Source organism: Batrachochytrium dendrobatidis, assembly GCF_000203795.2.
Source record: "Batrachochytrium dendrobatidis JAM81 unplaced genomic scaffold BATDEscaffold_12, whole genome shotgun sequence".
Taxonomy (NCBI): Eukaryota; Fungi; Chytridiomycota; class Chytridiomycetes; order Rhizophydiales; genus Batrachochytrium; species Batrachochytrium dendrobatidis.
Genome location: NW_006281110.1, coordinates 302,444 through 330,441, shown reverse-complemented (window position 1 = coordinate 330,441; position 27,998 = coordinate 302,444). Strand labels below are relative to the sequence as shown.

General features: G+C 40.7%; 8 protein-coding genes across 8 annotated transcripts; 2 read left to right on the top strand and 6 right to left on the bottom strand.

Moving 5' to 3' along the window:
- BATDEDRAFT_13627 (U2 snRNP complex subunit HSH155) lies at positions 1–3,895 on the bottom strand (the record flags this gene model as incomplete). Its single annotated transcript, XM_006681272.1, has 3 exons — positions 1–252; positions 332–3,195; positions 3,331–3,895. 3 exons carry the CDS (start codon positions 3,893–3,895, stop codon positions 1–3), a joined length of 3,681 nt encoding a protein of 1,226 aa, XP_006681335.1.
- Positions 3,896–4,131: 236 nt separating this feature from the next.
- On the top strand, positions 4,132–5,647 carry BATDEDRAFT_27154 (uncharacterized protein; the record flags this gene model as incomplete). The annotated part of the gene is made up of 3 exons (XM_006681329.1): positions 4,132–4,394; positions 4,464–5,189; positions 5,281–5,647. 3 exons carry the CDS (start codon positions 4,132–4,134, stop codon positions 5,645–5,647), a joined length of 1,356 nt encoding a protein of 451 aa, XP_006681392.1.
- Positions 5,648–5,915: 268 nt separating this feature from the next.
- On the top strand, positions 5,916–8,813 carry BATDEDRAFT_27153 (uncharacterized protein; the record flags this gene model as incomplete). The annotated part of the gene is made up of 2 exons (XM_006681328.1): positions 5,916–6,228; positions 6,328–8,813. The coding sequence occupies 2 exons, from the start codon at positions 5,916–5,918 to the stop codon at positions 8,811–8,813; spliced, it is 2,799 nt and encodes a 932-aa protein (XP_006681391.1).
- A 401-nt stretch (positions 8,814–9,214) lies between these two features.
- On the bottom strand, positions 9,215–10,870 carry BATDEDRAFT_27152 (uncharacterized protein; the record flags this gene model as incomplete). Its single annotated transcript, XM_006681327.1, has 1 exon — positions 9,215–10,870. The coding sequence occupies one exon, from the start codon at positions 10,868–10,870 to the stop codon at positions 9,215–9,217; it is 1,656 nt and encodes a 551-aa protein (XP_006681390.1).
- On the bottom strand, positions 10,816–12,956 carry BATDEDRAFT_35850 (uncharacterized protein; the record flags this gene model as incomplete). The annotated part of the gene is made up of 2 exons (XM_006681390.1): positions 11,915–12,956; positions 10,816–10,915 (listed from the first exon to the last, which is right to left on the bottom strand). Coding segments are annotated over exons 1-2 (822 nt in total), but the record flags the coding sequence as incomplete, so codon positions are not given.
- A 2,085-nt stretch (positions 12,957–15,041) lies between these two features.
- On the bottom strand, positions 15,042–17,846 carry BATDEDRAFT_35849 (uncharacterized protein; the record flags this gene model as incomplete). The annotated part of the gene is made up of 1 exon (XM_006681389.1): positions 15,042–17,846. The coding sequence occupies one exon, from the start codon at positions 17,844–17,846 to the stop codon at positions 15,129–15,131; it is 2,718 nt and encodes a 905-aa protein (XP_006681452.1). The 3' UTR covers positions 15,042–15,128.
- A 285-nt stretch (positions 17,847–18,131) lies between these two features.
- Positions 18,132–19,664, bottom strand: BATDEDRAFT_91102 (uncharacterized protein; the record flags this gene model as incomplete). Its single annotated transcript, XM_006681433.1, has 1 exon — positions 18,132–19,664. The coding sequence occupies one exon, from the start codon at positions 19,662–19,664 to the stop codon at positions 18,132–18,134; it is 1,533 nt and encodes a 510-aa protein (XP_006681496.1).
- Positions 19,665–20,962: 1,298 nt separating this feature from the next.
- On the bottom strand, positions 20,963–22,087 carry BATDEDRAFT_91287 (uncharacterized protein; the record flags this gene model as incomplete). Its single annotated transcript, XM_006681432.1, has 4 exons — positions 20,963–21,289; positions 21,400–21,567; positions 21,667–21,850; positions 21,963–22,087. 4 exons carry the CDS (start codon positions 22,085–22,087, stop codon positions 20,963–20,965), a joined length of 804 nt encoding a protein of 267 aa, XP_006681495.1.
- Between the last annotated feature and the right edge of the window lie 5,911 nt (positions 22,088–27,998).

The window sequence follows — 27,998 nt, the reverse complement described above, 5'->3', positions numbered from 1 at the left end:
TCAAAGTACATAGTCCATTTCGCGACGTTCGTACTTATTTCGCTTATCGTCATCAATACGTGGATACATGGGAATCAATGCATCTTGTGAGCCAATATACAGTGAATTGTAGATTTTCCAATAGATTTCACGAACACGCCGTGCTGGGTGGAACATTCCTTGAAGTGTGTAGTGCAGTAAAATGCCTGGTCCAAGAGCCACGCGTAAGCCATCAATCGCATCCATGACAGCATTGATAACATGCGGTGAAGTCTACAAATCAAATAAACAAAATCAGTAACCAAGTGTATGTGTTAAAGTGGCAAACCAATGCATTATAAATAGTAATCACCTCGAAAATATTGGGCCAAACCAGATTGAGCAAATGAATCAGTGCATCTTCACATCCAAGACCAGCAACACCCAGACTGATGTGTTTGACAGTAGCGCATGCTGTTTGGCGATGCACCAAATCGCGATCCATCAATGCGTCTTCTAAAAGTGGTGTCACAGCGTATATATAGTCTTTGCCCATCTCGCCAATATATTCAAACAAGAACGACATGGATTTAAGAACACCATTTTGCACATTGAGCTCTGGCAGTCGATATTCGTTCATTAAAGCTGGTAAGACCGTGAATGGCGCACATGTTTCCGCTACAATCGCTATTGCTACAGTGGTACACACACGATTCTGTCGCTCTTGCACTTTAAGATTGTTAAGCAAGGTGGCTAGCACGTCTTGGGGGCCAATGGCTTTAGCAATGTATCCAAATGTGTTGACGGTAGCTCGGCGAATACCCTTTTTATGTGCCTTGAGCATATCAAGAAGCTCAAAACAGATTCGCATCCACTCACGAGCAGATACGAATTCGGCACCACGGTCAGCAATACGACCAACAAGATCGATGCAGTTTTCCTGCACCTTTTCATGTCGGTTTTTGAGAATAGGAGTCAGTCGAGGCAATAAATCTTTGATTGGGGGTGTCATGCTGCTCATACCAATCACATTAACAATGGATTTGAGTGCTTTGAGTATGGAGCCCAATACTTCGGGATACTCTTCACCCAAATACTCGTACAAAACAACACCAAGCTGGCCCATCAATTTCTCCTCTCCACAAGTACGCATTACAATTGCAATACGTGAGATCAAATCAGCAGCCTGCTGTCGCACTTTGGCGCTCTTGTTGTTCAGCCTCCACAATACAGTAGAACAGATCTGGGGAAGATATGGCTTTACACGTAGACCGAGTGAATTGACTACAGTGCCAAACCCATTCAGCATGACGACATCCTCCATAGTTTGCTCTTGAAACGCATACAGGATACCATCAATCAGCACTTCCTCAAGTCGGTCGTCAATGTCAGCTGTGCCAAGAGTTTGTACCACACTGTCAATAGTTTCCATCACCATCTTACGATACGCCTCTGATTCGTCCTTGAGCCCTTCAACAATATGTCCAATAATTTCAGTCACGCCAACCTTTTGAGCAATCTCAACCGTTGTTTCCACCAGCTGCTTGTAATTGCGTCGATCCAGCGCCATGCGACGTACCCAGAAATTTCGGAAAAATTCTGGTAGAATTTCTGTTTTGATATATGCTGGATCCACACCATCTGTTCCAACACATTGCTTGACAACCTTGAGTACAATCTTTTTCATCTCTTCATCTGGAGAAGAAAACTCGGCAATAAGTGTTGGTACAATTCCTTTGGTGTACTCGTTAGCATAGCGTTCATCCATCAGAGGAATAATGTATCCAATGGCCTTCAAGAACGCTGCGCGACCCTTTCCTCTATGTTTTTTTACACCATCCCAAAGAGGTTGGATCACAGAGTCAAAAGATTCAATACCATATGGAGTTGCAGCCTCAGCCAGAGCTGCAATGGCCAACGCTGCAATTGTTTTGACTTTTTGCTGTTCATCTTCCAGCCCACGACCAATAGCTTCTACCAGATTGCGCAGATGTGGAAGAATGGCACAGCCAAGAAGAATGGCAATTTGCTGAACAATTTTTGTGCCAGTATGTCGTGCCTGCCATGACTTTTTTGAGTGACAGACGGCTTTGAGAAAGGGAAGAAGAGCATGTATTCCCAATGCAGATGCCACAACTGAAAATGCACGAGCAGTGGTATTACGAACATATTCATCCACATGATCGATATCGGGTCGCATTGTAGCAATCATGGTAGCAAGACCAGCAGCCTTGCTCATGTTACTAATGATTTCGCGACCTTCTACACGTGCATAGTAATCTTCGTCAATCAGCAAAGGTTCAATCACCACAAGAATCTTGTGCACATAGGGTCGAACCAAATCATCAAGTTTGTATAGCACACGATCAATAACTTTGACAAGCAAATGGCGCTCTTGATCTTCAAGTGATGGTGACATGAGCAGAGGTAAAATTTGATTAAACAGAGGACCTGCACCAAACTCGCGAGCCTTGTCTGTAATTTGGCGAAGAGATGCTTTACGGATTGGTGGAGTACCATTTTTGATTTTGAGCAAAAGTCGCATGATACGGCGCTCTTTGACTTCCTCGCTAGATAATTCAGAATCGTCCTTTTTGTCCAGCAATTTTGCAAAATGCTGCATATCCTCTGCCTTGAAGAATTGAAGACCGACCATACCAGGAATTTCAGGAGGCAACTCATTGCGAAGCGAGTTGTCTTCTTCCTGCATCATAAAACCTCCAGATCCTGCCATGGGGGTTGGAGTAGCCATGAGTTTTCTAGCGGGAGTTCGAATAGGAACATATGATACTGGAACATCCAAAACCACATACCCTTCAGTAGGCAAAATGGCATCAATGTCCTCATCTGTCAAGTATCTGTTGCGTTGCTCGATTTCTTTTTCCCAACGCATGGAATTCATTGCTTCGGGAGTCATGGGTACAAACACCTGACTGGCAGTTGGTGTCATCATACCACTATTTCCAACAGGAGTAGCACCAAATTGAGTCGAATTAACCGGAGTTTGATCCCATCTAGATCGTTTATCAGCAGTGGGAGTCGCATCAAAGTTTGAAGTAGTTGATTCACCTGTCGAAGCATTAACAGGAGTTTCATCCCAGCGATTGCGCTTACGAGGCACAGCTACAGTCGAGTCATTAGAAGCCGCGACGGGAGTTTCATCCCATCGCTGAGAAGACACGGATGCAGCAGTGGTTCCGCTCATTGCATCTTTAGATTTTTCATCGTCCTCCCATTCTGAACTTGAAGTAACGGGAGTAGGTTGATCCCATCTTCTGCGACGCCGTGGTTCAGGCCGAGTGGATTCATCCTTACTGGAATGAACAGTAGTATCCATAGATTGATCTTTAGATGCAGCATCTGCGGCAAGACGAGTGCGCATCTCGGACTCTTCCTTTTGTTTTTCATGGATCTTGCGCAGTGTCTGTTCACGCTCTCGATCAAGCTCGTTGTCACGCATGACTTCAACATAAGAGCGAGAAGATCCAGTTCCAGAGCCATTGCTGGTATCAGCAATGGAAGTAGGTGCAGTTTTTGAGGTAGCAGCAAATGCATCTACTCGTTCAGGCGATAATTGCCGATTAAGTCTTTGTGCTCTATACTTGTCCTCTCTATCAATAATACGGCGGGATTGAACACCAGCCATCAGAGGATCGACGGTATCTGACTCAGCACCAAGAACATCTGCATACGCTTCCTTTGGTGCAGTGTATGAAGACAGCTTTTTTTGTCCTGCATTAGCCATTGAATCAACGTCATCATCGGCAAGGTCGCCCATGGGAAGAGAATCCAGATAAGCATCAGCATCAGGATTTGTGCCGTATATATCCGAATCATATAAAGCATCGTTTGTAGCAGAGCGACGGGACTTCAATTGCTGGTTCTTACGTCTTTCTTGTGCAGCTCTAATCTCAGCATCCAGATCTAATGTCAGCATCAATGATGAATAGTTAGCATGGAAAACAACAACAAAATAGCTGATTTTCATCAAACAAAAACCTCTGCCGAGTCTGTCAGCAGCAATCGCCAATTCACCTTCATGCTCATTGCTGCTCATCTTGCTGTTTGTTGCGATGAGTGCAACTCGATGTTTGTCAAATAGTGAATGCAGTAACACGTGAAACCCCGTGACATTTACATCACTTTTGTCAGTGCTTTCTTTTTGGGTTTTTTATGGCTCCGCAACTAGCGTATGCCTGTCATGATCCATTGACTGGAATTCATGCCGATACCGATCCTTACTTGGACAAAATCGGCGGTATTCCTGTTCTTCCGTCTCTACTATCGAATCCTGAGCTTTTTTCATTTCTTGTTTGTCCAAATCATCACCCTTTGCTTCTCATTGCACAACTTTGGGCAAAATCAACCTCACATTACGATCGCTTTCTTTACATCTTTGGTTGTAACAATGTGCATTGCTCTTCAAATTCATCTAGGTATATACTGTTGTGGATTAAATTCGAGTCAAATGTTGGCGATGCTAAACTTTAATTTATGCACTCTAGCTGGAAAGTATTTCGGTGCATTAGGCCGGCTGCACCTGTAGCCAATCTTGCATTAAAACAAGATACTTTTAAAAAAGAAATTCCAGCTATACCATCAACTCACAAGTCTTCATTTAATTTTGGATCGGACTCCATAAATCAATGGGATGATGAGAATGAACCAGATCCAGTAGCTACTGTTACGACGCCAGCCTTCGAGTCCATTTCAACCACAAAATCAGATTCAAACCTATTCAACTCACAGAAAGAATCAGTATTGGTAGATATGCTGGCTCTACTCAAACTACGAAACGAAAACTACATCAAACCACATTCATCACATCAATCTCCAATTGTAGATGCGAATGTACTTGATATGACTATGGAGCATACAGATTCAATCACGCCATATTGTCCAATTCCACAATCTATGCAAGATGCTGCCTTTCCTGCCTTTTCATTAGAGTTTGATACAGAGCCGAATCAGTCTGAATTGTTTGATCATGAACTGCGTCTACTACAGGAATACCAAAGCACAAACCCCTCTGACGCTGCATGTTTGGCTCGTTTTACCAACCAAAAGTCTGATCTTTTATCGAAAAAAAACCCTGCACGGGATGAAAGCAGTCATAGTTCTGCTTTGGACGAATGGGCTGGTGAGCAATACGAATCTATGGGTCTGGGAGTGGATAAGTTATTTAAACGATTTCAACGCACAGTAGCCATGGCTCCAGAGCAATGCATCAGGTAAATGGCATGTCGTGTAGGATCAATTGAATTTAAATAGTTTAACATTTTTAAAAACTGAAATTTTAATGGAAACTCATGTGCGTACTAGATACGAGTTTAAAGGATCTCCATTGTGGTACCAGATGGATACAGTACAATCGCAGATCTCATCTAATCACATCCCTTTATGCGAGAAATGTGGAGGCAACCGAGTTTTTGAGTGTCAACTCATGCCAAATATTCTTAGCATACTTTCTGTAGATACCCATCAGTCAGTTGTCAATACTACTCATGGTTCTAATGAAACATCCAAAGAACTTTATGCAAAACTTGGACTGGGAATGGACTATGGATCGGTCTACATTTTTGTATGTGAAAATGACTGTGATGGTTCCAATTCAAGTACTGATGGTAAAAAGTATACGCTTGTGTCTGAATACGTAGTGGTGCAAGCCGACACCACAATGAAGATGTAAAGATTTGAATCCTGAAACTATCGATTCGTGATTTTCACGGCCATATTGATGTAAAACGGAGCATTAAAAGTGCCAAATATAATAAACCAATCTCATGCAATGACAGTTTACTGAAAAACACTGTTTTGAATTGACTAGTTTCCTGATAATTGACATGAAAACTTTCAATATTTAGCCAATTTATTACAAAATAGTGATAATTACTGCAAAATAAATATTTCGTTTTATGTGAATAAAACTGTCATTTTAGTTTTCAAATCTCAGTAAAATGCCAATTCATCGAGCGTACATATATCCAAAAACACTATCAACGGCCATTCGATCATCCATTGCAGCTACTTCATTGACCACTACTAATAATATAATTAATTCCTGGATAGCATTGAATCACAAGACATGTCGACTCTATGCATATCGTACTGTGTCTTCCTATCATTCCAGCATATTTGCACCAGCCTTTACTAAACCATCCAACAGAATCGTTGATTATGATGATGAGGAGGATGAAGAAGAGGTGATTTCTTGTACCAAAGTTAAACCGGATATTTGTTTTCTTGATGCATCTGAACTGCCATCAACATGTAAGGACATGCTTTGCATTGGTGTTTGATCTGATACCGACTTCAACCGGTCCATCTCATAGATTGCAAAACACTCATTTATAATTCATATATTAATAGTAAAATCAAATCCAGAATCACTAGCTTTTGACATTCCGAGCAGTCCAGAAATGCTGCAGTTTCAAAAATATCTTGAATCTCGTCAACAATACGATTTCGATCGTTTCGTTATTACTTTTAAAGATATGATTGCTCAGCCATTAACACATCAAGATATTGTTTACATGAACAAGACTGCTATTCCACGCATGATTTTTTTTCTTGAAAATTTCCATACAGTAAGATTTTCTGAGCGATGCACCTTCTTGATTGACTCATTCGGGGCAATGGGAAAGATCTTTTCCATCGAGTACACGGACAGTATTCAGCAGACGATGATCGAGTTGATATCGCGTGCTGTTGAAACTGGTAAAGATCTAATTGATTTGGCAAAACAATTAAACCAGGCTCGAATCCCCATTTCTAGTGAAACGTGGAATCATTTGATTTCCAAAATAGATAAAGTGGTTTTAGGCGATGATGACATGATTCAAATACTCAATGAGCTAATTATGATGCCCAACAATTCATATGGATTACGGATGCATATCAATTCCTTCAAGTACATGACCAATCCAAACTTATTTGATACGTACATGTCACTGTTTGATCGGGTGATGAACATGTATACTGATGCCGACTCGCTCGAATTATTTAATGTACTCATGATTCGTGTATGCGCTACGTGTAAACAGAAAAGATGGGCAGAAACTCTGCATCGTGCATTGATGGATCTTGCTCCAGTATTAAAGCCCAGGTCGTATAGTGTACTGATTTGCGCTTGGCTAGATATTGGAAAATGGAATCGTGCGTTTAAATTGTACACTGTGATGCGAGCCAACGCACTTGTCCCATCCTCCACGGCCTTTGCCATGCTCATACTGGAATTCGTCGACAATACACGCACAAGTGTCAGATCTCTGCTTTTGGATGCAGAAAACAATGTCATCGAGACTGATACCAAGCTATGCAACGCAATGATGTTGGCATACCGAAAAATTGGAGATACCGAAAAAGCCATGCAGATTTTTTACACAATGTGTCGTGAAAACACTCGAAAAGATACTGATACATACAATAACATGATGCGCTTGCTCATCAACTCAAAGAACGAGAATGCTGCATTGAAGATGCTAGACGAATTGGAATCGAGCACAGATCTTGTACCAAATCCTTCGAGCTATCAAATATTTATTCAACACTATGCACAACTGAATGACAGTGTTGGATTACGCAGTATCTACGATCGCATAAAATCACATCGCGTACCACCCAGTCCCTATATTTTTTACCATATTCTCCTGATAGAGGCTGCCAAAGACTGTATGCTAGCACACTATATTTTGCAAGAATTTTATCAGCAGAATATGAAAAAAACCTATTTAATGTTGGAAGGAATGGTACGAGTTTATGCCACTGCACCCAACAGCTCCTTAGGTCTATTGATGTTTGCCTACAACAGATTAATTCAGGATGGTTCATGGCCGGTTTCACGACGCCAGCCAGTTTACACCCTTGTCGTGACGGCTTTAATTCGTTTCAAAGCTACCAAGTGCATAGAGCGAGTGTACCGAGATATTGAGAGAGATCAACTTCATTTGGTACCTGAAATGGCAATAATGTTAGTTTCAGCGTTTTCAGCTTTGGAAGACGAGAAACTTGTATGTGAGTTTCAAGCATTGGCAAAAACGCTACGCCTTGACTATCCATTGCAATTCTATACCACTTTGCTCGAGTACCATTTGGATCATGACTCGCCTATCAAGTCTATTACGGGAGTGGTAGCCGAGATTCGGCGAAGGCATGGTACAACAGGGATGCACGTCCGCAAGCTTCTAGTTAGGGTTTACACTCGATCAATGCTAAAGTATCCTATTGCTGTGTTTGATCTGCACGATGTCTACACATATTATGCTATGGAGAAACAAGTACCTTGTATGAACGTGATAGAGGGTATACTACAGGGGTATTGCTCAGTGATTGAGAGGCGATTGGAGTTGATGGATCTGCGATCACGCTCCGACTTTTTTTGTCTGGAAAAAGAAAAGGCACAGAAACATGACACGCCATGCTCGACCCATTCAGTCGTTTCTACACAGGTATGGGTGGAAAGATTAGTGAGCGTGGTTGAATTTTTGCTAAGCCATTACGGAGAAACTCTACCTTCGCTTGAAATGGTTACTACCCTTGTACATATTTTATGCGTACATGGTCAGATCACACCCCTGTTGAAGCTATACACTCAATTGGTGCATGTGGCACCCGAGTACCTTTCTTTGGATATGTGTATGCTAATTTTGGATGCAGTGTCGAGTGCTGAACGTAAAGGCATACACTATGAATACGATACCAAGACACTACATACTGAAATGTGCAAGGTATTGAATTTACGTGATGACCAAGAACATGGTCTCGTTTTGCCTGAGCAAACGACTGACCCCACACTCGAATGTATCGAAAAGCACACTTCAATATCTAAACTCGAGGCTGCAGTGACACAACCTTGATCTAATGCATTTAAGCTCTAATTTGCAATGATTTTAATAAAGTTGTAAATCGGCCTTTAATATTAAAAAGGAAAGAATAGAGGCTGGTGGAAAAGAGAACAAGTTCGGAGGGATGGATGGAATATTTTGGTATGCAGGAAAAACAAAATGCAGTTAATGAAATGGGAATAAAATGTAATCGCTAAAAGTAGTATTAGATGATGTGAGTGATCAAGAACGAATTAGATCCATTATATCTACCGAAAATTGCAAAACCAAGTTCAGGAAAGAGCAACAACACTCATGACTGATCGATAGCACCAGATCTGCCATGCGCCAAACTTTTAAATCTTCAATTTTACCCACTATCCAACCAACAGTAACCTGATGTATTCCTTCAGCTTCAATACCCAAGTACACACTCATTGCCACATTGAGAAATCGTCGTATATGCCCGTGATATCCAGAGAGACGGGGGATGGTGTTGGATCGATACGAGATGCATGAATATGAGAGGAAGCCAAAGGAGCTATGGATGAAGGTGTAGGATTCATACCAGTAAAGGTATTTGGTGTGAGGCTATTTGGAGAAAAGTCAAAAGGTTGTGAATGCGACTGAATTGGCAGTTGCATGGATTGTGAATGTGGACGTGGTTGCTGATAAAGGTTTTGTGCCTGCTGGTGAGAGTTGAGGGGAAGGTTATGATGAGGATGCGCTTGCCCATCTGCCAGTGAGTGGGCAGACAATCCATTAGTAAGCTGAAACTGCATTGGATAAGTGTGTTGCTGCATTTGTTGCTGCCGAAGCTGTTGCTGTATATGTTGCATCTGCTGAAACTGTTGATGCTGTGGAGATGCAACTGGATAAGGAGGTAACGATCCAGACATTGGTATCTGAAATTGTTGCTGTTGTTTTTGATACTGCATCTGCTGAATCACTCGGTGCTGATGAGCCTGCAGAGACTGTAGCTCAGCAGAAACCTGAGAAGCATTTGCCTGAGACGAAGCAGAGTATCCTCCTTCCGCCTTCAACATGGAACCAGCGGGAAGCTGTGGCAGCAGTGTTGAGTTGTACACAACACCACATTCTATATTAAGGTTGCTGGATGAGGGACTGGCAGACACCTCAATAGCTTCTATCACCTGTTCACAAGTATTTCCACTGTCTATAGAGTGCACCAATGGAGCCTGCATATTCCGTGACCGTCTGCGAGCAACCGATGTTTTTCGCTTTTTCGTACCAACAGTGTCATCCGATGCAAGTCGGCCCGGTCCCCCAGCATGAATCAAAGCATGACCATCGGGTCTATTACTGTCAGGGCTGCTAGGATCAGTAGCCTCAGTGGATGGAGCATGAGAGGATGCAACATACTGTTTTACAACATGTCGAGACTCCATGTGTCGTTGAAGAATGTCTTCCTTGACAAAGCTCATTGAGCAATGCTGACACTTGAACGGACGGCTACTATTATGCAATGTTCGATAATGTCGCAGCAGATCATGACGGCGAGCAAACGAGTGTCCACACTCGTCACAAGCATGAGGCTTGACACCACTATGTACAACCATATGTGATTTGAGAGAATATGGCTTGCTAAACTCTTTATCACACTGGGGACATTTCAAAACAACACCATTGACATCCTCAAGCTCTAGCTCTTCCAAATTACGCTGAGTTGTTGTAACTGGTGACTCTGGACGTTGAGGTAGAGGCTCTAGACTCTGCTGGTCATTTAACTGATGATCATCCGGTAGTTGAAGTTGCATGTGTGAAGCGGACGAAACCATTCCTTGAGGAAGCGGAGCCATGGACTGTGATCTGGAAGAATCAGCATTCATCATGGATAAAACTCCAGAAGTATTGACTTCAGTATGTGATCGTTGTGAAGACGGTCTTAATGCTGCCGCTGCTGCAGGAGTGTTGGAGGTGTAAGGTGGATTAATAGTCATGCTGGATGGGTTTGACGAGTGGAACTGCATGGCATAGTTATTCATGAGTTGGTTGGATGTTTGAATAGGCTCTTGAAGAAGCGAGGATGCGGTCATTGGTACAAATGAAAATGCCTGATTAGCGGCCATTACTCGTGTTAAATGAGGGTTAAGCGCAGGCTGGATGTGATTTGACTGGAAAGGAATATGTGAACACAACAATTGCAAAGCAAGGGACAGTATATAAATAATCAGTCAAGAGCAAACGGACCATGATTAAAAGGGAGGGCATCATAAGGGAGCAGCAATATAAAGGACGACCAAATGGGAAAACAAACACAGGGTAGATTGGTAATAAAGTGATTTAAATGAATACAGGGCGAGTCCCCAAAAGTCATTGTGCAGCAAGCGGATAGGCAATGCCGTAGAGTAAATAGACCGAAAATTGAGTCAGGTTTGTAGGGAGTTGCCGCCATTAAAATCGGTCCGATTTAGTTGAAGAATTAGATTACAATCCGAGAAACGGCAACATTAAAAGGTGATGTTGAAAAGTTAGTTACAATTCACTCTAATAGGATTGGAATAAGAATAGAATGTCAGTTACAATGCGCATCTCAGTGGACGCGGTTACTAGACTAGCCACGAATGTTGCAAAAACCAGAGCCAGCATAGTGGAAAGCTTACTCGAGCAATCACGGACAGTATGGGTGCAGTGTAGTAATCATTTCCAAATTCTTCATCTGCAACAAAATGAAGCTGAATGCATCCCACCCTTGCCGTAACTTGTCCGTTTTAGCATTAAACAACCACTGAGCTCAATGCATTGCCACATGGAATGTTTGAATTATGGCCAGTCAAGCATACATCATATACATGTCCGTTTATATAGCTAGAATCCTACAAGCATGACAAATGTGTCCGATCTGGATTGAAATAAAGAATAAATTTACTCTAGACTGATAATAGACAACCAGAGGTGATGTGCACATGGTTGATCTAAATGTTTGAGCAAAAGAAAATAGATCTACATCTTTAGATGCATACAACAGCATTCTCCCAGCATATTCCTTGTATGCTCCTGCATCAATCCAACATCATATACCCATTCGGCTTAATTTGAAGCCAATGCAGATCAAACCCAAGGATGGATTCACAAGAGAACAACAAACGACATATAGATCCAGTAATAATTACCTGAACTGATAGATTGCTACCAAATAGATCTGCTTGGTATGCAGAAGGTTGTGGTTGGCCCCTATTCCATGAAGATGGCGGACGTGCACCAAACGAATCCAAAGCCGAGATACTTGGAGAGAGACCTAGTTTAGGACTAGGACACTCGTCAGCAAGAAGAGCAGCGGCGGGAGGAACCGCATTATGCTGAGTAGGCACATGGGAAGTAGCATCGGGATCCATTGAAGTGTCGCCCATTAAAAAGTTGCTAATCTGACCATACGTACTGTTTGTATCTAAACCGTACAAGGAATGTACATCATTATCTATAGTACCAAGTGCAGTAGAAAGTGGATCAAAGGAAGGTTGCAAGTAGTGCCAGTGAGGATTACTAGTGTGAGGTAATTGCTGAGCGGATGTATTGACAACAGGACGCATGTTTGGATTGAAGCCTAAAGTTGGATTAGGAAGCTGAGGACTTTCAGATTGAGGATGCAGTTGCAGATTGAGTTCGTCCTTTAAAGGAAGTAGCGGTTGCTGAAGGTCGTTGGACTGCTGTTCTGCAGATGGCATGACCATCTGCTGCTGAACGGGTGTTGTGGAAGGATGACTGAAAATAAAGCCAGGCAGAGTCGCTACAGGAAGCGACTGTTGCCGAACAGCGTATTCGGCACCAGTCTGTTCGTGCAGTAGATAAGGCGGCGAAGGGTTTTGTGGAGGAGAGGGAAATAGTGAAGGCTGCATGATGGAAACCAGTCTGATTATAATAATTAGATATAGCCGAGACTACACACGCACGACTCCAGTAACAACGGTTTTCGGTAGGAAACTGCAAGGACAAGAATAGGACTGCTTACAGACAAGAGTTGAAACCAGACTGGATTCAAATAGTTTCTAGACTGGACGTGACTGGTATGAAACCGCACAAGACGATTGTTGTCTGATGGACTCGAGAGGATTAACTACTGCACAAATCAATAGTTGTATGCAGTTGCAAGCCAGAGTGGTTACCGCCCAAAATAAATGCACAGGTGGAAAGGAAAGAGCAATGCAAGCAAACGTTGCCAAAATAATAGGATAAGCAGGATAGAAACAAGGGGATGTCAATTGAGTGCCAAAGCGTAGCAATTGCAAAGTCACTTGGGCTGTGGCCTACTGGAAGTCAAAAGTAATAACCGCGATGCTTACACTGTTACTGTTGAACTTGGACTAAAACTACAGATTCAAAAAATAAGTGTTCTGTAATGCTACTGTAGGAAGACTAACTCTAACCCTGAAATACTTCACTTTGTAATACTCGGCCTTGAATTTTATCTTTATAAGCAATTGCAAATTGTGATTAAATAGATTAAACTTGACTAATCAATTCGTTATTAATCCTATCTGGTAGTTTTGTAATGCCACCTTAATAGTATATTAGATGTATGATTTCTACTGTGTAATATTGTTTATTTGTATTGGGTCATCATGGAGCGCATCGATTATACCGTAAAAAAGGAGTTGCAGAGTGCAATGTTTCAATACAATCATGTGGAGTATGACTAGAGTCGCAATATTCGACACTGGTTGGCCACAATCGGCAAGATATCAATAAACAGTATACCCTTACAGCTGGCGACAAAAGGTATGAGAACATAGAAAATTTAAATTTAAAATTGTATGCAACCACAATAGCTCGTACAAAAGAAGCGCAAAAACAAACCGCATTCATGGTTTTAGCCAACTGTATGTTATGCTGTGTCAGAGCTGGCTATTGAGAGGCAGCGCTAAAATGCCCTGTTCAATCAAGGTATTGATACCAAAAAATGGTAGAGCAAAGCCATGACTAATACTCTTGATCAATTGTTTGACATGAACATATGTTTGCTAGAATGGATACTAACACATTGTCTTTTACTGGTTAGCTGACTCGCGTTGTAGTTTCAATACCCTATTGCAGCCATACTAGTCAAGGAGTCATTTGAATATACAGCTTTTTATGCAAACTATCAAATGCAATTGCTTGCTGGGGTCTGAATAAAAAGCGCCAGTCATTCTTTCAAAAGTAATGCATGCCAATTTAGTGCGTCGCTATCTCCAAGTGTTTTTTGCTGGTAGCTTCAACAACCAGCTGGTCATGACAGTCTGAAATCATTGCAATTACTTTTTCGGGAAATGTGCATGCTTACTATCTAATCTTGTAAACTATCAGTATTTGCTGCACTTGGCCACTGATGGTTTACAAGATTAGATAGTAAGCATGGCTGATGGACCCGGATGCATAATTTATACACTTGCAACCTTGTTTTGGCTGATCTGTCGAGTAGCCAAGATTGCTTTGGAATGCAATATTGAGCAACATGGGGTCGTTTTTAATACCATCAGATTTTAGTGTTGATCTAGAGCTATAAAGAGTAAGAGGCCAGCATACTTGATCCCTGAAGTTTCAATGTGGCAATGTATTTACACCATCATATTTACAAGGAACTATCCTGGCTGTGTTGCTAGTGCAATCAGTTGCTGACACGCTATTTTTCCTCGCTCACACTAACTGAAAACAAAAGGAATGAGAATGAAAATATTTGTATTTCTGGCCAATTTTGCCATGTTTTGAAACCACTCAGATAGCATCAAACAGGCTGCCGCTACAGCATTTGAAAAACAAACTCTGTAAAATCGCACGATTGGTTTAGTAGCGTATAAATTAGTGAAACACCAAAACTCGTGTCAAAACAAGACCAATACCAAGCTCAGTGAGGTTGGTAAACAGCCGCAATCAAACCAAACACAAGGTGCTGTCTTGTATTGGATTGACAAGCAATAAGTCGCCATGGTACATGAGATGCAAGCGATGGATGTTCATGCCAATTCAAATCAGCAGATGAACAATCTACCGATGCTTACAAAGCAGCATCATCAAGAAAGCAACTAGAAACCGTAAAACTGTTCCTCCCAAAGACCCCCTCGTTGACCTCCGAATGGGTGCGTGTACAGATAGTGATGATTGTCCCAAGTAACAAACCCCTCACTACACACAAGTGTAGTCGAATTTTATGCAAGTAGTTTTCAAATACATGATGCATGCCAATGGTGATGTTGCTGACCATCTCATTTTATCTCTCCATTGTCAATAGCCATGGTGGTATATCAACCATCTCGACCGTCTGGTCTGCAATTCATTTCAAACCACCAAATTCCAAACATGATCGTCTAGAGTATCAACCTACAAAAGTGATATTTGAACAACCTCTACAAATCAATAGTATCCAAGTCGTGCCTTGAACTGATCGCCCTTGCCCATCACCACAACCCCATCACTTTCTCGTAACAAAACACTATTGTCGCTCCATCCCCCTTCTAATCTCACAATCTGCATCAGCAGATCCACGTTCCTCCCATATCGACGCACAACAGCACAAGCAACAGCCGCTAGTGCAGCCCTTTCATACTCCTTTTTCGGCATTTTCTCCATTATTGCCATCACCTTATCCGGCGTCGTGCCACTCAATGCATGACAATCAATTGCGGTAACAAGTAACTCCAATGTCATCGGGATCCGATATTCGAGCTGCATTTGTTCAATTAATTCTAGCGCTTTGTTTGGTCTGTTTGCATGAATCAAATGGCGGCATACAACTTGCAACGAAACGGCATTCGGTTTACTGCTCTGTCTAAGCAACTGTTGAAAAATATCCAACACTGTTTGCTCAGGCTTTGGCTGCTCAAAACTAGTGTTTAACTTGGATACAGGTGTGATGCAAGCTAGTGCATCCATAACTTGCATTTGGATAGTCAAATAGTCAGTACTCGTCCCACATTGGGTGTATACTAAATCCAATGTTGTCTTGGCATCTTGGATTCTACCCTGCTTTAGCTGCAGTCGAGCAAAATCTAAAGCTAAAGAGCTAGAAAAATTTAAACTATAATGGTCTGACTGCATTGCCTTTTCTGATGGAACTCGATGGAACCATGTAGCAGCTTGAGAAAGATCTTCCACTCGAAGATAAAACAAAACCATGGCCTCGCATAGCTTCTTGAGCATTGGGATCCCTCGCTTTATTCCTGCGTCAACGAGATCTTCAATAACCTGAACTGATTCGGGACGAAACGTAGGATACCGAGCGTAAATCTCAATCACCATTGCAAGACAAACAGAAGATAGTTTAAATGACGGAGAAAAAGCAGTAAACCCACAATATAAGCTATGGACATGAGTCAATGCAGTAACTGATGGGTCGCAGTCACGCAAACGCCAGTACATGCTGATGATTTGAAATAGCGTACATACACTAGGAATGCCTCCACAAGCACGAAGATCACGCAGAGCAATCTTGCACATGGATACGTTGGTGCTTTCTGCACAGCATTGCACAACATTATCGAGGGTTTTCAACGAGATATTTTCATGAATGCTTGGTGTTGAAAGTGAGTTAGGAAAGCTGGTATTTGGTGGTTTCAACAAAACAACCTTTTGGTTATTTCGAGCATTTGAATCCTGTAGATGATTGTGGCGATGATTTGGACTGCTATATTCAGGAAGATTCCGAAAAACTCTATAGAATCTGACTGCATCGCGTTGCCGGTTAACAGCTTTTGCCACTGGAATCAAAACGTTGATTAATGGTCCAATGTTTTCAGTTCCTTGTAGTGTGCATATATCATCATAGAACATGACCATTTCTTGATATGACAAAAGATTCGGTCGGAAATCTCGCAAACTAATGGATGTGCATCTGGCTTCCAAAATTTCTTCAGCAGAAACCTCAATAGCCCTTGCAATAGTACTAGGAAATATAAAAGACTGAGTGGATGAAGATGTATGATGCTGGCCATGGCGTGTCATGTTGGATTTTAAAGTCAATGCTTGCAAGACATGCTTAATAAACTGCATCGCGTAGGTAGAGTAGAATGGACGCACAAAAGAGGTACCAAGAAGATCCACCACCTCGTTCATCGATGATCCTAAAGACTTTGAGGCCCATTTGAAATACTCTGCCGCTTCAATGAATGTCATTTTGTAATGAGCCTTACTGCAAGCAGAAAGCATGTTTAAATAGGCTTTAAGACGCCAGATATGATGACTTGGAGTTGTACTTGGACTAGAGGATCTAATAAAAGAAATCAACAACTCGACTACTCGCTGATGATCAGATACAATAGGAAGAGCATGAATCTTGTCTGATAGATGAAACTGTGATGAGTTGGTTTCCAAATAGTCCTTGCCAATATAAGTTGCATGTGATTCAAGCATGATGATAGTTTCAATACAATGAATGAGGGTATCTACTGGCAATTCATGATGGGATTGAAGAGTTTTGTGTTGATTAGGGCTTAGAATCGAGCTTAAAATTGACACTGGATCGTCTGTTGTAGATAATTGATCGTGATTATTAAGCATCAACACCTGCTTGAATATGGCACTGGCAAGCATCCGAGCATCATGAGCAGAAAGTGTCGAGACCATGTTTGAACCATCAGATGCATTCATCTGTTGAAATCGAGCATACAGCCTGTATCGCTCCCATTGCTCGATAGCTTTTCGATAGCGTCCAAACTCCAATCTTTGAGACTCAATATCCAACTCTCCATGATCAAGATGATCATTCAAAGATGAAGTATCGGCAGGCATAACAGGTCGATGTATATCTATAGAAACTCGCTGGTCCAATCGCTGTTTAGCCTCTTCAAGAAGTTGCAGCAAAGTTTTAGTAGAATTAGATGAGTCCTGTGCTGATGGTCTAGACTGATCTGCTTTTTCAAACCGACTCTTTTTAGATGATACTGCATTGGATTCTGCTACACCAGAACTATAGCAACGTCCAATTGACATACATTTGGTTTGATATTGATCCAATTGTCTCCATAAACAGGTTTGAGTGGATCTTGTGCTACAACCTACAAGGTCGGTATGGCTGACAATGAAAAAAGGTGATGTTTTCAGTACTTTACAAGTTGTGTGTTTGATCATTGCCATCAATGGCTTTACAGTTTGTATTCACGTAAAATGAAATATTTTATATTGATCTTGCAGTAACTATTTTTGTATTCTAAATCGTAAACACGCTTTAATTCAAAACAATAATCGCACATATCAGGAATGAATGGTGTCATGCCAGTCAACAGGAGAAAGACGGAAAAACACAGTGTTGTCCAGTAAATTGGTATTATTGCATAAAACTATTTATTATACATTCCCAGTTAGTATTCCATTTATGTGAATATGACAGTAAACCAATAAAAAAGATGCATCAAAATCAAGTCAATTTGCATGAATGGAAAGTGGTATTCCGTTCTGGTATGCATGTTTTACTAGCATATCTACTAAAACTGCATTGCCATGCTGCATTGCCCAACGAATGCACATGTCATAAAATGTCAGATCTAGTTTGATGCCTTTAGAAAATTCATCATATCCGATTGTAGAATTTGATACAGGCTCACCACTGCCTCTATGATTTGACATGATTGACACAATCATATCATGAACATATTGAGGAGATGAATGTTTCATATTCCACCACAAAATGCCCATCATCACGTGGATTGAAAGCTGAATACCAACAAATGCCATGTCCGACAAAAGCAACTGTAGTGTTTCTGGCACGCTCATACTAGCATGCCATTTGGGAAATACATTTCTGTTATGAATCATCTGCCTATCTGGGTTGCTCTTGACTTCAGAGTGTACGTTTGAATTGTATCTGTACTTGAATAGCGCTTCAATCAAGATGGAATAGGTTGCAGTATCTCTTTTGGGGTTGAAATCTGCACTAGATCGCATTTCGCCAAACAATTCTATTGCTTGTGGAAACTCGCCCAAACACGCATATACATCCACCATGACATCGTACAATAGCGTATCCTTTTGATACGTGGACTCTTGTATAGTCTGCAATAGCTTTCGCGCGCCAGCCTCCAGATCTTTATTGGTATGTTCAGTTTCACCATCCCAATCGTAATACCTTAGTTGGAGTGTAGGTCGAATTAAATACTCTCCCGTATCAGTCATCTCAAACGGTTTTAATGGTGGCTTGGCATGTCGTGCTTGAGCACGAAGCTCGGTGAGATATAGCATAAGCATTAGCGTGTAGATCTTCATAGGAAGTGGCCACCATTTTTCCTGAATGTAGAGAAAGATACGATTTGCATTGCCAAACTCGTGTTTTCGAGCATATGCTTTAAACAATGACAGGTATACGCTCATGGGTGGTCGCATCTTCCATATTTCACAAGCCTGCTGAATAAAGTGCTCTACTTGATTGTAGTTTCCGTGGGTAATCAGTCCTTCAACAAGCATCATTATAAGTTTGATTTTCAAAAAAGAGTCGTGGTCATTAAACGATCTGACCATGTCAAGCGATACATCATAGTCCATTAATCCACTATTGATTTGAACGAGAAACAAAAACTGAAGTGATTGATACGGCTGAGATAGTTTTCGCCAAGTTTTTGGTGGATAAGATGAACTCTGACCATTATATGGCCAAAGTGCTGGCCAAGCGTGTTCGGTGCCAAAGCGATCACTGAGTAATGAGAGTACCGAAAAAGCCATGCGTCGAGTTGGTTCGTTACAGATATTCACACCTCCTTCAATAGGCCAGCCAATCAACATTCGCAGAATCTGCATTAGCAAGTGCTCTGTAAATAATGGCTGGATCCAAGGATCTGCCCAAACATTTTCAAACAACTGAAAAAAAAGCTTCTTGCTAATATGTTTTTTTTTCAGCTTGGGAAAATCGCCAGGTAGAAAAACACAGTCGTCACTTGGATTGAATGGTTTACTCTCATCCATCCCGCAATGCAAGTACAATAGCTGAGAGACGGAATCACTAGAATTTACATTAAAGTATCGTGCAAACAATGACGGGAGAGTATGACGTGCATTGTAAGAATTGGCAAGACTCGAACTGAAGTTGCTGGTTGATGTGCCAACACTTTTGTTGGTGTCTGTATGATAGCAATGGTGACAGAAATGACTAGTTGGATGAGTTTGTATTAGTGTGAGTTTATCTAATGGTAAACAATGGACTGGCAGTTTGTGCTGTAAAGAACAATCGAATGGTGTTGCTTGATAGTGGAATGTTCGTGTCCGACGCTGATTGATAGAGTGCAGTTGGAAGTTGCTACTTGGATAATTACCAAATGAAAAATGACAATGTCTAGTTGATCCAAGACTGTATATTTGTCTTGTTAAGAATAACCAAACGAATGATTGTCGACAGGATTCCAGCATGACAGTCATTCAAACAATGTCATGCCTTCTTTTTCAAGCTATAGGAAAGTTGGATTACAGTCAATGTCTAATTGCATTGCAATGTTATCCTTGAATCATTCACTACAATACACGCACCGTAATCAATCATTCTCTGTAACGCTGGATTTGGATTCAGTTTATTCCATTAAATCTCCTCGTTTCCTGTCTGGCTACTACAGGCATGATCAATCGCCCATTCCAGCCGTCTAAATCTTGCTACTTTCTTGGAGAATGTGCAACATGAATACTATCTTCTACTACATAAAAACTCACATCCAGCATGTGAGGCTGCAGCCGGGCAGTGGATCCGGCCGACACTGGTTTGGGAGATTTGATTGATGTGTTTGTAAAATCCTCAATGCTCTTCGATGCCAATGGCTCTTGCATCAACTCGGCAAACTCCTCACAACTTGTCTCTCCCCATTGATTACCCCACAGCGATATATACTTGACTCCACTGTTATTCCTTAGCGCTTTTGCGATCGCAACCAGTCCAGTATTTGATATCTTGTTGTAGTCAATATGGATTCTATCTCCCAGATATTGGATTGAAATGGAATTAGTTTAATTGCAGAAATAAAAAAATCATGCTTCTAGTCGAGTATATGCACAACTACTCACTCTTTTAGTTTAGAATTATGACAAATCACTTGAGCTATTGCAATAGCCCCTTCATCTTGGATTGAGCAGCAACTTAGAATCAGATTATTGACGGACGAGTGCTTCATAAGTGCATTACAGAGTGCAACACCCCCATCGCGACTGATTCGATTGCTAATGTCACAACATTCATGTATTAATTTCAAAAAATAGTCATCGTTTTGACATAATCCATATTATAAGTACCAACTCAAATTCAACGTCTCGATGTTTTTGTTGGCTTTCAATGCGCTTGCCAACAGATCACACATGTTCCAGTCTGTGATACCCATTTTGGAGAAATTCAAATGGGTAATAGCGTAGTTTAATTGTATGGTTTTTGAAAAATGCATCATGACATCATTGACAAGAGTCTGTGATCGATTGCTAGCACTAGAAAGGTTATTGGATAAATCCAGATTCGATACATAGTTATTAGACTGAAATATGGTTGCAAAAGCTATTAATGATGTAGCGCCTAGTGAACAGCCCGATAGATTGACTGTAGATATATTTACATTGATCTTTTTTGAATATTCATAAATTTTGGTCAGATTTAAACAAGGCTTGGTGAGTTTACGAGTCGCTTTGTCATACAGATCATCAAAATTGTGGGATTGTACACAATTAATACCTGAAGAAGTGATGCCATAGCCATTCCACCATCATCGCCAATGTTATTTTCGGATAAATCCAAATGAATTAGCTTTTCATTGTAAGCAAGAGATTTGGTAATTGCAATCACCCCTTCCGATCCAATATTGTTGGATTTCAAAATCAGCGTTTCCATGGCATTATCGTCCTAAATTTCAAATATATATTAAATTAATGTGTGTTGATTGACCATCTAGGTTTGCATTAGAGCTGTCATTCAACATTGATTTTCAAACTAAACTCCAACCTTGAGAACTTTGGCAATTGCAAAAGCTCCTCGATTTCCAATTTCATTATAACTGAGATCAATATGGCGAACCAATGAAAGTCCGACCATTGGAAGAAATATTGTCTCGAGCATACCATCATCGATTCTGTGGTACCGTAATTCTGTAATTGTACCATTTAGTTTCATTATATCTGGCATCTCTCTGCATGCATTAATTCAAATGACATTTCCCAATTCAGGTGGTTGTTATACGTTTCTACTTTAGTATGTTTCTTGATTAGGCACTACTTTATAATCATAGGTTTCAAACTTACCCCGAGTCTATAGCGCGTTCGACCGTTTTCTTGACTGCCATGACGGGAGAAATCTGTCTATTCTCACATGATGTGACGTATTTATCCAGATAATCTACTAGCGCCATGGGTCCAAGTGCTGCCATTTTATTCTTTTAGATGCTGTTTTGTCGAGGTTATATTTGCTACTGATGATATAAGGTGCAGAGTTTATTTCTTGTTGTTGAAATCACCAGCCACGTGTTTGCCAACTTTAATCTAAACGCGTCGCAAGCCAGATAGCATCGTCCACTAGATGAAACTGTCTCGAGTCAGCCAGTCATTCAACTACCTTTTCACCCATAATTTAAATCGTTTATACAAAACGCAAAGGATACTAAAAGAAGTAGGTAAAGGCTATTATGCAGTCAGTATGGAGTAGAAGCAAGCGCCAAATTTCAGGCTCTTTAGATACCATAGGGCCAATGGTGTCACAACCCACATCGCCAATCCCTTCAGATACTCAGTCACCTCAGCAAACATCACTACTTTCAGCTCAAAAACAAAATAGCACAACACCACGTACAAAAGGTTCAACTGCTGAACCTACACCAGTGACAACAAAATCCAATGGCACGCCAAGTACACAAGCATCTCCTACTCGTCGCTCATTATTCAATATAAATAAAGCCGTTAGAAAATCTCATCAAGAGCTATCCGGATCTTCATCTTCAAACTCTAATATAGCTGAACCTGTGCAGAAACCAGTTGGTATAGGTATGGAGTCTGGTAAACTCAATGCTCCATTGTACTCATCTTCACCAGATCTATTCAGCTCCTCAAACACTGCTCGCGATTTTGCAACAATGCCCGTTGAAGTGCTGTTGAAACATAGCGAGATCGATTTGAATAAGTTTACATCACTCCAAAAAGCAGTGTTTCATGGTGATATAAAAACTGTTGCAGAAAAAATGCCAAAAAAGCCTGTTGCGGATAGGAACGATGCTCTATTGCTGGCTGCTGAGCTCGGTGTGGTCCATGCGGTTCTTCTTCTTCTTGGGCTTAAAAATCCAATGGGGGTTCGCGCTGATTCAAATGCCACAGACAAAAAAGGACGCACACCACTAATCCTTGCTGCTTCTCATGGTCATGCAAATATAATCAAGGATATTCTGGAGGCTGGAGGAAATATCGATCATCGTGATTTGTTGGGATGCACTGCGCTGCATTACTCGGTTGCTTCCAACAGTATCTCTTGTTTACAAATACTGCTTGCAAGTGGCGCCGACATGGATTTTATTGACAGAGTATGTGTGTTGGCTATTTTTTGATCGAGTAATTTAATATGAGTACCAATCAGTTTTTAGTCTGGAGATTCTTTACTACACCATGCAATTAGATTTCAACGTCATGATATTGCACAAGAACTGCTTCAAAAGGGTCACTCGCCAACAATCTCAAATACAATCAAAATGTAGGGCAGTGCATCATTGTGGATCTGCAAACCATCGTGTTGTGTACTAAATTGTGCTGCGTATTTTAAACTAATTTAGTACACCACTTCATCTGGCTGCAATGTTTGGAATGAAACATATTGTGATGTTGCTACTAGAAAATGGAGCCGATCCAACAGCTCTTGACAACAAAGGTCAAGCACCAGCAGATTATGCAAAGCCTCCAAATGAAGATATTGCAAAACTACTTCATGACCAAGTCGATCGGCAGCTTCTTCAAGTTGCTCAAAGAGCACAAAAAACGTTTAAACCATCTATGACGGTTTCCAATACAAACACAAAGGTGGGTTCACTTACAGTTCTGCAAGTGTGCTCAAGGATAAATCCGTATCCCAAATGCTTCAAAAAATGCTAACCGAATTTTCTCAACACAGACGGAATCTACCACAAGTTCTATATCCATCAGACTCAGCGATCTTCCTGTGGTACTTGAAGATCTTAATGATAGTGTGTATGACATTGACTTGCCCAGAGTATCCCATAAAGTACAGGGAATAATAACAAGAAAGGTACAGCTTGAAACCAAATCCGAGTCTTCTATGATATCTGATGACCTTCAAAGTGCAGCAAGCAAACAAGATGCAAATAGTGAACCAAGTTTAAAGCATGTTGCGGATTCTTTGAAACCCTGCGCCTCGATCGATATACCTAGTTTATCCATGTCATTTGGTTCCTCTAACTCTTCAGAACCAATAGATATTGAATTTGATGATGATATTATTGATTTGCCTTCAAAGTCAAACAGTCCTGCTTTTAAAAAAAGTCAATTAGATGACGAAAATTTACCCATCGCAATACAACCATCATTCATTTCAGAAAACAACGACTCAAAACTAGTTGATTACAAAAACAAATCTACAAAAGAATCACCATTTTGCAAATCTGACAATGCAGTATCTTATTTTCCATTAAACCGTGTTGCGCTTCCTGCGCAATCGCCTAAACGCCAAGGTAAACAAGGGATATATCAAACCCAATGTAGTATGGTTTGATTTGAATAACTAACTCAATGTTGATATTCAGTCTTGTCTCTCAACGCATCCAGCACCACCACTAGTGAATTAAATCAGCAGCAATCCAACGATACGATCAAAACAAAAAACCGCGCATCAAGCGTAGCAGGTTCAACTAATACATTTATTATTGATCCATTGGTTGATACCAAAGGATTAGCATCTAGCAATATAGACACCGATACCATGTTGCCCGATTTTGAAAAGTCAAACAACACACGCATCTCGGTCTTGGCTCAAGAAAAAGACGTATTGAAACCTCTAGACACTTGTGAAGCAGAAAATGTGATGAAGCACGATACAGCCACATATCGATTGATCGATACAGCAGCGATATCGCAACAGTTGAAATTGTTACGATTGGAATTTGGTGAAAACTTGGACAAGATAGAGTTGATCAATCAATTTGAGGAGCTTGTTACACATGCCAAAGAATTGCAGGTTGAACAGCATGCAGGGTCTGATCAACAAAAAACAATTTCCACATATTCTCCGCTTATTGAACTCAGCAACAATCAGGCCTGCATAAATAGCTGTACTGATTCTGATCAGACAAAAAGTATTGAGCAGCTCAAGCAGAACATTCATGAGCAAGGCCAGGAGCTTGATCAAGTGCGCTGGGAATTATCTCGCTCAAAAGAACGCGAAGCTATTCTTGAACAAACCAACAATCACAATGTGGATATTATTGCCAAACGTGAAAGTCATATTCAAATTTTGCTCCAACAGCTTAAACCTGTGACAAGCATTGATGGTCTTACTATTATCGAGTCACACGACAAAAGCGATCCAAAACTCAACTCCGAATTTGCAAAGCTTGCCATCAATCCTGATGTAATCAAGTATTACGAAAACGAGGTCAAATTACTTAGCCGGCAAATTGAAGAAGAACAACAGTTGCGAAATGTCCAGATGAAAGAACAGCATTCTCTTTTGAGTTGCATGGCAGAATTGGAAAAAAGATTGGCCGAATTTGAAACAAATGAGCCAAGAATGGAAACAAGTGTATCCGATATTGAAATCAAAGCCAATTCGACTTCATCCATCAGTACAGTTGAATTTGAAAAACTTCAAATGCAGTTGGATGAAGCCAACGCTCAGTGTCAAAGATACAAGCAAGATATTGAATCTTGCGAGCAAAATATGCTTGCATTGGATGACGAGTTGATTATCCAAGAAAATAATTACAAGAGCATGGTTGAAAAGCATAACAAGCACACGGTTGAGTGTTCAACAGAGATTTCACAGCTCAAAAAAGCACTGGAAAAGTATGATTTATGTGAAATCAATCGAGTTCAAGATGCTACCAAGTACACGGAAATGGAAAAGCAAGTGGAAACCTTGTTAGCTGCTCTTGGATCGTCCAAACAAACAATAGAGTCTTTGGAAAACGATCTTGCTGAAAAGAATAAGCAGCTAAAAGAAACACACGATTTGTTTTCAGATAAACAGAAACAGTTTTCTGACCATATTTTTAAGGAACAAGAACTACAATCTGTTTTGAACTTCAACGAAAAGAGTTTTACTGCTACACCAACCAAATCTTTAAATGCAGCACAAGGAAAAACTCGTGCATTTAGCACCACTTCAATACTCAGTACTGCTTCCACCCCGTTCGGCATCTATGCAAAGGAAACAAGCCAGAGAACCATTAAAAATGAACCATTAGAGTCGCAAAAGGAGCGTGATACACTGTCAACGAGAGTGTCAAAAAACAACGTCTTTGAGCCGGATTCTTTACATAAATACCAACAAACAATCGGTAGACAAACACGGCACATTGAAGAAACTTTAAAACGCATACTCGAGGATTCCTTTACATTCCTTGAAAACCATCTAGTTGATGATGCAAGACTCAAAGACGTTAAAAATCTAAGACATTTTGACGACACTCTCAATAACTCAATCAGCGATTTCAACATGAACCGACTTGTTCAGATTGATGAAATCCTATTTGTCTTGACAAAGCTACATACCCATATTATGGAACTACACAAGTCTACAAAAGCCGCTTTCCAGGAAAAGCATGACTTTGTATCAGAAAAGGTGTGTATACTCGAAGAAAAGATGGCTCGCTTAGAATCCGAGCTGAAGGTTGCAGAAACCCAAAAGATGTCTGCGCAAGAATCCTTTCAAATTCTTTCTGATAGCTCCGAATCTGAAATACGTATTCTTAAACGGCACATAAAAATCCTTGAACAAGAGCATCACAATCAAGAGTTGGAACTTTTTAAAGAAAAGGCTGTAAAAACACGTCAACAAAGTGAAATGGAAACAGAGGCAACAATACATCAAGAAATTGAATCCTCGGAACAAGCTTCGTCAATCAAAACTGGTCAAAAATTCAAAGAACTGGCACTTTGTGATCAACTCAACAATACAATTGACAAATTTCAAGCACAGATTGAGAATGAAGCAGCAGCACACCAAGCAGAAGTTTTAACACTTCAATCGCAGATTTCCAGTTTGGAACAAAAGCTGAATTCATCGGTAAATACAATTGCAGCCATGAATATAGCGCATTCCAAACAAGAAAATAGCAGTACTATACAGCTTGAGCAGATTCAGCAAAAACTTTTGCAGCATATATCCAGTGCCCATGAGTATCAACGCAAAATCAAAGCACTCGAGTCTTGTCGCGCAGAATGGGAAACTGACAGATCAGAACTTGTAGATAAGCAATCGCAAATAACAAGTCTCAAAAAACAATTAACAACCTTGCAATCAACTGCTACCCTGGACTGTGTCAAAAAAGATGCTGCATTGAATTTGATAAAAACACAATTAGAATCATTGAAACGCGATGCCGAGACATCCCAAAATGTGATTGATGGACTGCAAGCTCAGCTAAGAGACAAGGAGCAGCAGTTGGGATCACAGACTCAAATTTCAGATCAGCTTAAAATTGAACACACTACACTGAATCAACAGCTCATCACAAGCAAGGCATTGGTTGAATCAACAGAGGTTAGAGCGCGGTCTATCCAAGAAATCACCATAGGCACTATTGATATGCTAGAATCAATCACATTTGCAATGTCAGAAGTCATGTCAACATGGACTACCAATTTAAACCAACGACATTTGCCTAAAAACATTCTACTCAATAAGAATGATACTTCACTGGATAATATCAACACAACTATTAATTGTGGCAGAACTGTTATTGGAAAAGGCATGATGGACATAACTAATCAAATTGGTGATCTTGTTTCAGATTGCAACGCAAACATGTCATCGCTTTCAATTTTACTTGCTGAAACTGCCAAATCTGAACTACGCACCGAGCCACAACTGCTTGATCCACTGCGTAAGCTGCTCGGAACCCAAAGAGAAACTTTTGCTGGATCAATTCAAGTATTTTGCAGCATTGACAGATATCAGCAAAGTTTGTTTCACTTGGTCCAGCTACAAAGCGAAAGTGTTCGTGAATTGATTCATGATTCCATGACTAAACAACAAGATCAGCGAGATAAAATAGTGGTAGATTTAGAACGCAAGATTGAAGCTCTCAAAAAACAAAATGCTATATTAGTGAAACCCGTCACTAG